This window comes from Coffea eugenioides, chromosome 5, assembly GCF_003713205.1.
Source record: "Coffea eugenioides isolate CCC68of chromosome 5, Ceug_1.0, whole genome shotgun sequence".
Lineage (NCBI taxonomy): Eukaryota > Viridiplantae > Streptophyta > Magnoliopsida > Gentianales > Rubiaceae > Coffea > Coffea eugenioides.
In genome coordinates this window covers 39,566,726-39,577,796 of record NC_040039.1, presented here as the reverse complement: position 1 = coordinate 39,577,796, position 11,071 = coordinate 39,566,726, and the positions used below count along the sequence as shown (strand labels likewise).

At 34.5% G+C, this 11,071-nt stretch overlaps 1 protein-coding gene and 1 long non-coding RNA gene across 2 annotated transcripts; both read left to right on the top strand.

The window, feature by feature from the left end:
• Window positions 1-6,573: 6,573 nt before the first annotated feature.
• Window positions 6,574-9,276, top strand: LOC113771619 (disease resistance protein SUMM2-like; the record flags this gene model as incomplete). Its single annotated transcript, XM_027316192.1, has 1 exon — window positions 6,574-9,276. A coding segment is annotated over exon 1 (2,703 nt), but the record flags the coding sequence as incomplete, so codon positions are not given.
• Window positions 9,277-9,301: 25 nt separating this feature from the next.
• LOC113772321 lies at window positions 9,302-10,714 on the top strand. Its single transcript, XR_003468523.1, has 2 exons — window positions 9,302-9,720; window positions 10,454-10,714. It is a non-coding gene; the product is annotated as an uncharacterized LOC113772321 (long non-coding RNA).
• The last annotated feature ends 357 nt before the right edge of the window (window positions 10,715-11,071 follow it).

Here is an 11,071-nt window from a genome sequence, read left to right as displayed (position 1 = left end):
TGATAATTGTTTGTTTCTTTAGCTAGGTTTTGGTGGCCAAAATTTTTGAAAGCCATTGGCCTAAAAGTTTTTTTTGGCAAGTAGTAAATCAATCAGGTAGGAAAATCAAGTTCTTGGCAAGTAGTAAAGGACACTCTGCTTTTGCAACAGATACGTGTTTTTCAGATAATAAGTGTACAGTGCAAAGCTAATAATATGTCTTGTGAATTGTTGCACTCAAAAATGATAACCATAAAAAATGTCATAGTACCCAAATTATTGCAGTCCAAGCCCATGAAAATTATTGGCATGTTATAGATGAATGGACATCCTATAGCTGACAAGAAATAAATTGATACTTGTTTCCAGTTTAATTGTGAATTTGGAATCAAATAAGCCTTCATTTCGATTATGCACTAACAAATATAAAGTGCCAAAATGGCAGATCAAGGAATAGGGACTCTCCTTTTCTTACCAAAAAAAAAAAAAAAAAAAAAAGAAGCAGTAGGGACTAGTATTCAAAATTGATACAGCAACCAATCCTTTAAATTGAAAAAGGGATCAAAAAGTATTTTTGTCAGATATCTTCCAAAGACTTTCACTGGTAACTTTCCACCTCCTCTCCTCGTCCAATTAAATCACTGTTCATTTACAACGACAAGTGAAGCTGTGCTTGTTAATCAGGAGAATATAATATAGATAACATAATAGGATTATATATATATATATATATATATATGAAATTGTAATAAAATAATGTAATCTTTCTTTTTTAATTATCTTTTGCTTTCTTTTTATTTATTGGGTAAAAGGATATCTTTCTATGTTAGATTACCTTTTTTTTGACGTACAGCATGTTATAAAAAAGACAATGATAGTATCTAAAATTAAATATGGAGAAATGAATTCACAATGATCAAAGTAATTTTTAAACCTTATTTCATGTTGAATTATTGGTTAAAAATTTAAAAAATAGTAAATCTATTATCAACATTGTGGCGAATTTCTCAGAATATTGCTAAAATAAAAATTGTCATAAAATATGTGCAGTTTGGTTGATTTAGGGTCGCCGCATTTCTGATACGAGGCTTCCAATAAAAATGTTTATAATTTTCATTTTATTTAATGGCTTTAGTTTTCTTTTTTCTTTTTTATTTTTTTGCAAAAGCGAAGCATTTACCATAGCCACTTTTCTTTTTTTTTTTTGCTGATGCTGATTTGCAGCGTCAGTTTTTTTTCCCATGGACAGTGATTGAAGATATTGGCCAACCTAATATTTTTTAAAGTGAAATCACAATTTTTTTAAAAGTGATTATGTTTTTTTTTTAAAGTAAAACCGCAAATCTCAATTGCCGCATAGTTTTCCCACCGTCAATCACATAACCAATGGTCGTAGTTCCACAACTTATTAATTTTTTTTTATTTTTTATAAAAAAAGTGACGGCGAGGCCCTAATTTTTTTTAAAAAAATAACGCCGCAATTTGAATTTGCAACATTAGTTATCCACCAGATCTACAAAATCAAAGGTACTAATTTAGTCCAAAAACAATTTCCAGTCAAAGTAGCACTACTCCGATTAGAACGAAATCTACCACACGGAAGGATTCATTGGAAATATGGCTGTTCAACCACTTCACATGATAAGGTCAAGAGGTGCGTTGATGGGTGATATTTAGATTTTTCGGATTTTTCTTATCGAACCTCTTGTTTTATTATCATTTAAGTTCATATGCTAATTATTACATCCTATAAATATTGTTCAATTCTGCATTATTTATCATTATTTAAATTAACATTAACATTAAAAGATTTCAAAAATATGACTTAGGCAAATTTTATTAGTATTTTAATAGCATACTTGATTATTTACTAAATTTATAAAATCAAAATAATTTCGTATATTAAATTTTTGACAATTATGGTTTATAATAGGATTTTAGTAATACGGTTTAGGGATTTTGATTTTAAAATTAGGGTTAAAGGGTTTATGTTTATATTAAGGGTTATACTGTGACGACTTGGAAATCAGCATTTCATGTTAGGTAAAACATTAAACCCTAAATCATAATTAAAAAAAAGGTTACGCTTTATGAAAAAAAAGTTTCCTCGCTAGTTAGTTTTATTAAAAAAAAAAGAAATGTATCGCCGTTGATGTCATGAGAAAATAGAAAAACCTTCACCCCTCATGAAATGAGCGGCGAAGCTTTTGCAAAAAAGCGAACAAAAAATAAAACTAAAGTTTTTGAAAAAAAGAAAAACCTTCGCTGCTCATAAGCTTTTGCAAAAAATGTAAAAAAAAAAATAAAAAAGAAAACTAAAGCAACCCAAAATAAATAAAAATTAAAACATTTTTACTGGAAGCCACACGTCCGATTTGCGGCGACTCCTCATTTAGAAACCCCCCTTAAGCAGCACCAATTTTGTGACGATTTTTAATTTTGACAATATTGCAAGAAATTCGCCAGCATTGTATACATATAAATAAAGTCAAATAAAAAAAATAAATATAGAAGCGGACACAGACGCAAGCACGTGCAGGGGTTGATGGCCAGAGGCGGGCGGAGCTTAAGGGACGAGGGACAAGGGAGAGGCTCCCCACTTCAAGCCCACTAGCTGCCTTCCCCAAATAATTTCACTGCAACTTCCTGGATTTTTCCTCCCGACAATTCGTCAACGTCAATGGCCAAGTCTTTTCCCTTTCGGCGGGGGTAGCTTTTAATTTTTAATTGTCGCTGCAATGATGAAAAGTGAAAAGCAAATCGTCCGCAACATCCACGCACCACCACGGCTCCTTATAATTACCCATCATCCAGCAAAGAATCTTTGCTCCCCCCTTAGACTAATTGATCTTATGTTGTTAGAAGGCTCATTCCAACTAAAGTTTGAAAAAATTGTTCACTAACAAAACCCAAGAAAAGCCCTTTCAAAGTTTTATATGAAAATGAATAAACAATGGTGACAGCATTGCTTTCTCACGCCTCATGCTTATGTTTTAAAGTTATTAAGTTGTGATCGCTTTGATTTTTTTTTTCTACCGGTCAATTTGTCTAAGAATTATTACCCTGGATGAACGGGTAATCTCTATTCGAACAGTTTGCGAACAAAGTATAGTATATTATGAAAAGTTAAAACCACTAATTACTTAACATGAGTGCTGAATCAACATGCATGTGAGTCAAGTAGTCGTGTAATTTTTCTTATAATTAGAGCACAATATCTTAAAATTTCTCTTAGCTTGAAAATAGCTTTTAAGAAATCATGTTGCATAAGCAAAAGGACATAGACAAATACACACTATGGAAACCGATAGTATTTAAATTAAATTAATCAAAATATCATTCTATCCTAGCATTTAGTATATAGACAAACCAAATACTGGAAATGTAAATATTCTTTGAATAGAGTATCCACTACTCAATGGACGGTCTATGTATAATTCTTTAAACTTTAGTGCGCTACTATTTATTCTTTGGATTTAAAAGTAGGAGGAGCTCTCTACAGTTGCAACATACTCTTTAGGTTAAAACGTATGTACAGTTTTTTGGATTTAATTGTAGGAAACTCCTAATCTATAGTTGGGCAATGTTTTGAAAACCGGACCGGACCGGCCGGTTGAACCGCAAACAGGCCATGGCATCCGTCCGGTTCAATGCCAGGGTTGACTTTGCCAGAAAATCGGTCAAAACCGGTTGAACCACAAAAACCGTCGAACCAGATTTGAACCGGCAGTTTTCGGTTTTCTAGTTTTCCACTTTTTTTTTTTTTTTGCAGCTATCAAGATTCGAACTCAAGACCTTTAGAATAGAAGACCAATGTAGCACCCGTTGCACCATCACATCTTATTAGTTTTTTTGATAACTTATTTATATAAAACAAATACTCATATTTCTTTTGTTCCATTTTTTTTACAAAATCTCATCCACTCATGGCTCTTTCTTTTTAATCTTCAACTCTCTCTCTCTCTCTCTCTCTCTATCATCTTTTCTTTTGTCACTCCTTTTTTAATCAAACCTCTTTATTTTTAATTTATTGATGTTTTCTTCCATCTTTTAATTTTGTTTTTGTCCATTAAATTAAAAAAGTTAAAAAAGAATTATTTTTCTTTATTATTTAATGCCACAACCACTCACTTTTATCTCATTTTTTGTTTCTTATCAAATTTACATTTCTATTTTCGATTCTCTTGACTTCCTTCGAACTCCAAACTTCCTTTTTTAAATTGCAATTTTTAAATTCCAAAACGTAAATTAAAATTTAAGTTCACGATGTCTAAATTCTCATAGAAGTGAATTTTGTATAATTTTAAAATATTGTGATTTTTTTGGATTGAATTTAAGATTTTTTTGGTAGATATAATTGAAATTGAGATGAAATTTATTTGTTTTAACTTATAATTTAAAAAATTTATTTTTAAAAATTCAAGTTATTCGAAAATAATAAACTTTTCATCATATAAAGTGTTAAATTATCCATTACATGTCATATTTTGTGCATATACATATTTATATAAATTATTTTTAAAAATATTCATTGAACCGGAGTTGAATCGGTCCGACCGATTGAACTTCGATCCTTTCACTTTATCGGTTCAATTAACGGTCCGATTTTTAAAACATTCCAGTTGGGTTGCATTTTATGCTTTACATGGCGGCCAACCAACCTCAAGCAAATTGGTTGATAATCGAGGTATTTAACCATTGCAATTCCAGTGGCCTTTCTTTCGACCTTCCCGGAACTTCCTTCTCGAGGGCCCACTGTCATGAACGCTTAAAATCATTGGTGGTTTTCATGTTAGCTCAACTTTTAGTCTTTTTCCATATTAAAAAAAAAAAAACTTTTAGTCTTTTACTATCCTTTCCTCAGCACTTAACAATCACAATACATACTTTTGGCACAGTCTCAAGGCTTTTAGCTTCTTCAAGTTTTCTTGTCAATTTCAGGTATAATGAGATCATATCCATATGAATTTATAACCTTTGGAGTTTTCTCTTATTTCACCATGTTATAATAGCTTTGAGTGGCACAAACATCTTGATTTAATTATAATTCATCCACCAAAACTCAATGATCATACTCTGAGCAGTAGTGAAAGCTAGATCCAAATATAATGTAAACTTTTGTCTTTCAACAGAGTCTTGCTGTTCTCAACTTCTTCGAGATAACTTGGCCTGATTTCAAGGTACAATCATATCATACTTGATCTTGATTTTGTAAATTTTTGTAATTGTTTCTCAAATCATCATGTTATATTTAGCTTTCTGAGGCCCAAAAATCTTTTTTTTTCCCTTTTCTTTCAACACATGGAGTCCTCTCTCCAAGCTCGACATTTTTTGGCAAGAATTTCGGATATTATTGTAGTTGCAAAATTTTTTGTTATCAATTCTTTAGAGAAGATAAATGTTTGGACTAGCTTGATAAGTTCCAGAGCTTACCATGATGTTATATTTTATTATCAATGATCATGAAGATCCCCTTCTCCCTGATTAATTGAGATGTACAGATCCCAAAAAGGAAAGAGAAAATTTTTTAATTTAAAAACGTCTTCAAGGGCAAAATGAAAGAGAGTAACATTAATAGGAAAAATAGAGGAATCAATTAGCAAAATTCGTTTGAAATATTAAGGAGGTAATGGGCAAAAGCTTGAGACTCGAAAGTTCTTTTTTAGTAATATCTAATGTACCTATACGTTTGTAAATTCGTCGAGTAATAGGGGATCTTACGATTTCTTAGATCTAAATAGAGGATTGTAATTGGGTTGATTCTTAGGCAGAATGAGTTGACCCGAATTTGAATAATACTGCCAAAGTTGGATCCTGGTACATGACGAATTTATACGAGTAAATTGATATTTCTCCAGATATTGTAGTAAATATTTTATTTTTGCCAATGGGAAGAATCATAGATGAGTTTACAGTTGCATAAATATTGTGTTTTGAACTTCTTTATTAAGCAATGTGCAGACTAAGTTTGGTATATTCTAAATTCTATGAGGTCCTTAATTGGACCATTTGTGGAATGAGACGTAATGAGTCCTTAATTCATGTATCCTTTATGAAGATTTCATTCAGCCAAGAAAGTTATCATATTATACAACTTGTATTTTGATAAATAGTTGAATATGATAACAAGTCTTTTTCATCTTAATATTGATGATGCGCATATTAAAAAATAAATGCAAAAAGAAAATCCGAAGAATACAGTATTAATTCCTTTGCATCATTTAACGTTGATTAAAAGTTTAGGATACCACTACGCAGAATCCAACATTAAACGGTTAATTGTGTAGTTTACTAACTAGGTTCAGATTTGTCGAACTAAGGTTGTGTTTGGATTGTATTTTTCTGGATTTTTTGTAGAAAAATTACTGTAGCGATTTGATGTATATAAGGTAAAAATGTGATAAGAAAATATGTTCGCGGAAAACGTAACAATTTTTCGGCAGAAACAGTTTGGAAATGCCCTGTTTCAAAATTTTCCAAAGGAACATCAAGATTCTTCTGCTGCCTTTATTGAACAACGTTATTAGTTGATAACTAGACTTCTTAGAGATTCTCTTGCACTTGATAGGTAAGGGAGTTCACTAGAAATTAACAATGGAGGCACTTGGGAATTTGGCATTAGACAGAGGAAGGAGGTATGTCAATTTGGATGATAATCTAAGGTCGCTCGAAACCAAGTTGCGAAGATTAGTCGGCAGAAAATCTGACCTCGGGTCGCAAGTGACAGATGCAGAAAGATCAGGTACTAAGAAAAGGAAAAGGGAGGTTGAGATTTGGTTTGAGGAGGTAGCAACAGTAGAAAACGAATTTGGTGCACTGAAAAAGAGTGTACAAGAGGGTGGATTCCTAGAAAATGCAATTAGCAGTGGGGATAGAGTGGCGAAAATGGATGCAACTGTAGAAGACCTTATCGAGCAAAGTAATCATTTTGATGGGCTTTTGCTTGATGCTTTTGAGAACAGAGGTGAGCCACGAGTGACAACAAAATTATTTGGAGAAAAGTTTGACAGAGGTTTGAAAGCAATCTGGTCATGGTTGGTCATTGATAGCATCTCAAGCATTGGGATTTACGGGATGGGCGGTGTGGGTAAGACTACATTGGCGAAACACATCCATAATCATCTCCTTCATAAAACTCAATTCAAGGTTTATTGGATCACTGTCTCTCAAGAATTTAGCATCAGAAGGCTGCAAGATGACATTGCTAAACGCCTTAGGCTTGATCTGTCACATGAGGATGATGAGGATAGCAGGGCAGCCATTTTGTCCAGGGCATTGGTGAAGCACTCTGTCCTCATACTCGATGATGTTTGGCAAGAATTTTCTTTTGAAAAGATTGGAATTCCTCTTGGTGCAAACAAATGCAGAGTGATCTTGACTACTCGATCACGGGTATTATGCAACAGGATTAGCTGTCAAAGGGTATTTGAAGCTAAAACTTTGGCTACAAATGAAGCTTCAGATTTGTTCAAACATACACTCGACCCTAAGACAGTGCTTCGTGGAGATGTGGAAGGTATTGCCAAGTTCATTGTGAAAGAGTGTGATGGTTTGCCTCTTGGTATTATCACAGTGGCTGGAAGCTTGAGAGGTGTGAGCGACATCTGTGAGTGGAGAAATGCATTGGAACAATTGAAAGCATGTTCGGTAGGGCATGATGAGATGGAACGAGATGTGTTTCCCATTCTGGAATGGAGTTTCAATCGCCTGGATAAATATGAAAGGAATTGCTTCTTGTATTGCTGTCTTTATCGGGAAGATTATAAGATAAAAAGAGAGGAATTAATAGACCTCTTTATTTGGGCAGAGCTGATGTCAAAACGGGACTCAAGACCAAAAGCATTTGATCAAGGTCAAACGATATTAAACAAACTGATAAAAGTTTGCTTGCTGGAAGAAACTAAAGATTTCGATGGGGATGACTGTGTGAAGATGCATGATTTGGTCAGAGATATGGCATTAAGGATCACGCATGGAAACTCCAAACCAGAGAGCAGCAGAGATGATGTACCACGATTCTTGGTGAAAAGCTTAGGACAGAAAGCAACGCTGGAACAAGAAGAGTGGACACAAGATCTCCGTGCAGTTTCCTTCTATGCACAACGTTTTGTTAGCATAATAGAAATTCCACCAGCCTGGTCACCAAATTGTCCTAAGCTCTCAACCTTGCTTCTTCCTCGTTTTTCCATAAAAAGAATTCCGGATTCATTCTTTCAGCACATGTGTGGACTTAAAGTTTTGAATCTAGAAGGGTGCAGAGATATAACAGAGTTGCCTAATTGTGTTTCAGACATGGTGAATCTCACTGCTTTGATTTTAAGGGATTGTAGAGGTCTCCGATTTGTGCCGCCACTTGGAAAGCTCAAGCAATTGAGGGAATTGGACCTATCCGGAAATGAGATTAAGGATTTACCTGAAGGCTGTGAGTCACTGGTCAACCTCGAAAGGTTTAACTTGAAGGATTGTACATACCTCCGATTCGTGCCACCACTGGGAAAGCTCAAGCAATTGAGGGAAGTGAACCTATCGGGGACTGGAATTCAGGATTTACCTCAAGGTTGGGAGTCACTGGTCAACCTCGAAAGGTTTAACTTGGATAAGTGTCTAATTGTAAGTCGAAAGATAATACCAAAAGGGACATTTTCCCAATTTCACCGTCTTCAACTGTTATTATTGCCATCCTATGGTAGGGTACAAGTTAATGATCCAGAAGTGTTGAACCAGTTAGAAAGTTTTGAAGGATGTTTGTCTTTTACGGACTTCTATAAAATTACTCGGTGGCCAAAATACTATAATAATGTTTATATCAATGACATCGTGACCAAGAATCCGAGTTTTGTTAATGAAGTGCGGGAGAAACAACTGCATTTCCATCAGTGTAAGCTTGGTAGAGGATCGAACTATCTGCCAGATGATATGAAACGTCTGATAATCGAGGATTGTGAGGGCATGGGCATTAGGTGCTTGTCAGACGTTTTTAAGAATTTTATAAATTTAAGCCACTTATCTAGATTGGATATTAAGGATTTGGTTGGAATAGAGTTCCTCTGGCAATTGTCCTCTACTTCTCCACATGATCAGTTGGAAGTTTCGTCTTTCAGTCCACTCCGTGGTCTCGAAGAGCTCCGCCTCTGGAGCTTGCCAAATCTGGTTGGCCTTTTTTACGGAGAATCAGAACCATATTTGCTTCCAGCTGGCACCTTTTCTTCCCTTAGAGAATTGTGGATTTCTAGATGTCACAACATGAAGCAGCTATTCACAGTGCAGTTGCTGCAGAGCCTTCAAAATCTTGAAGAATTAATAGTTAAAGAAAGGACTGGAGGAGATAGTAGCAGATGGCAATGGAGTAGGGCAAGGAGGAGGAGAAGGCATCCAATTGACTTCAAGTGAAGGAGCCACCGCCAATGTCATCCTTCCGAAATTGGGGTGGTTGCGTCTGATTAGGCTGCCTCAACTAAAGAACATTTTCAAGGCAGCCATGATCTGCAAATCAATCTGGTACATTAGTATAACAAATTGTCCAAATTTAAAGAGGCTGTCTTGGTTTCTTTCCACCATCGACGGACCACCATCTCCACCCAGCACTCTAGAGATCAGGGGAGAAAAAGAATGGTGGGAATCATTAGAGTGGGACAATTCTTACCCAAAAGATGCCCTTGACCCACGTTTTAGTGCATGGAGATGAAGTTCGAACTGGTGTTGAAGGCTACCTATTTGATTAAAATCATGATTGGTTCTCATGTATGTGATTCCTCCCTTACCTCTAGCCTTGTCTTAACAAGTATCCCCTTTCTTTGAAATTTCCCAAAATATGACCTACTTCTCCACTAGCGTCGATTTTCTATTGCGTAGGAATCAATATTAGCTATTTCGATGTTGCGGTGCGGAACTACCAACACCCTTTCTTCAATTAATTTACGTGATTTACTACATATAATTTTTTTTTCATTTTCTTTTCTTGTTTTGAGGTTTTCCGATGGGCAAATGGATTTAAGTACTTTATTCTCTCTCTTTCTTTCCTCTTATTTATTTATGAGTTCAAATGTCATTATAAATTTATTTTTTCATTTTATGCTGTGGAATGTTCTCCATCTTCCCCTTTTTCTGGAGAGGCTCAAGCTTTCCTTTGCCGACTACCTTTCCATTGCTAACTGCACCCTTTTCTTATAATCATTGATATATAATCTAGTTCATTTCTAAGTTTAGTGTCTTTATTAATGTATTCTGTGAATGAGCTGATCTCTATGTTCTTTTCTTTTTTGCATTTCCTGCTGTTGAAAGTTGTCTTGTTTTCCCCTTCTCTGAAGAGGCTTTCTAGATAAAGTTATAGGGTATATATGTTTGCAAATGTTTAAATTCTAAATTTCATATTGAGAGCCACAATAAGTTGGAAGGAAGTAGAACTGCAAAATAATCAGGTAGCCACAAAAATTGTACTTGCGTTAATATCATGTTGTTTGTCAATATTTCTCAGGTAGCCACAAAATTGCCGCTGTAAGAGGGGTGATGTTGCAAAAACAAGTGCTGATTGAAGCCGGCTACCAAATTTCCTTTATAGATGATGTTTTTTCTGCACTTGATTGTAACTGGAACAGTGATACAGTTTTTTGTGACTATTTCTTGATTATCGATAAAACTGTTTGGGGTAATATGACAAAATTTTTGGTCATATTGTACTCCAAGAATGTTTTTCCACTCTATCAATTTAAACCATTCTATACATGTGCTTTTTCCAGATTTCCATTTCAAGCAATTATATATATCTAATTCCACTGATAATTCTTTAGCAAAAACAAGTGCTAATTGAAGCCTTGTCCACCGGCATCAAATTTCCTTTATAGATGATTTTTTTTTTTACTTGGTTGTAACTGGAGCAGTGATACAGTTTTTTGTGACTATTCCTTGATTACCAACAAAACTGTTTTGGGGTATTATGCCAAAATTTGTGACTACTTCGCTTGATTTTTATTCTAACCAAAATCAATGACCAAGTATTCTCCCCTATATATAGATATTTTTTTTTTTACTAGTCCTCTGCTAAGTGCAATAGATGTTAGTGAAATTGGGACAGACAAGGTTGTCTTTTTATGCA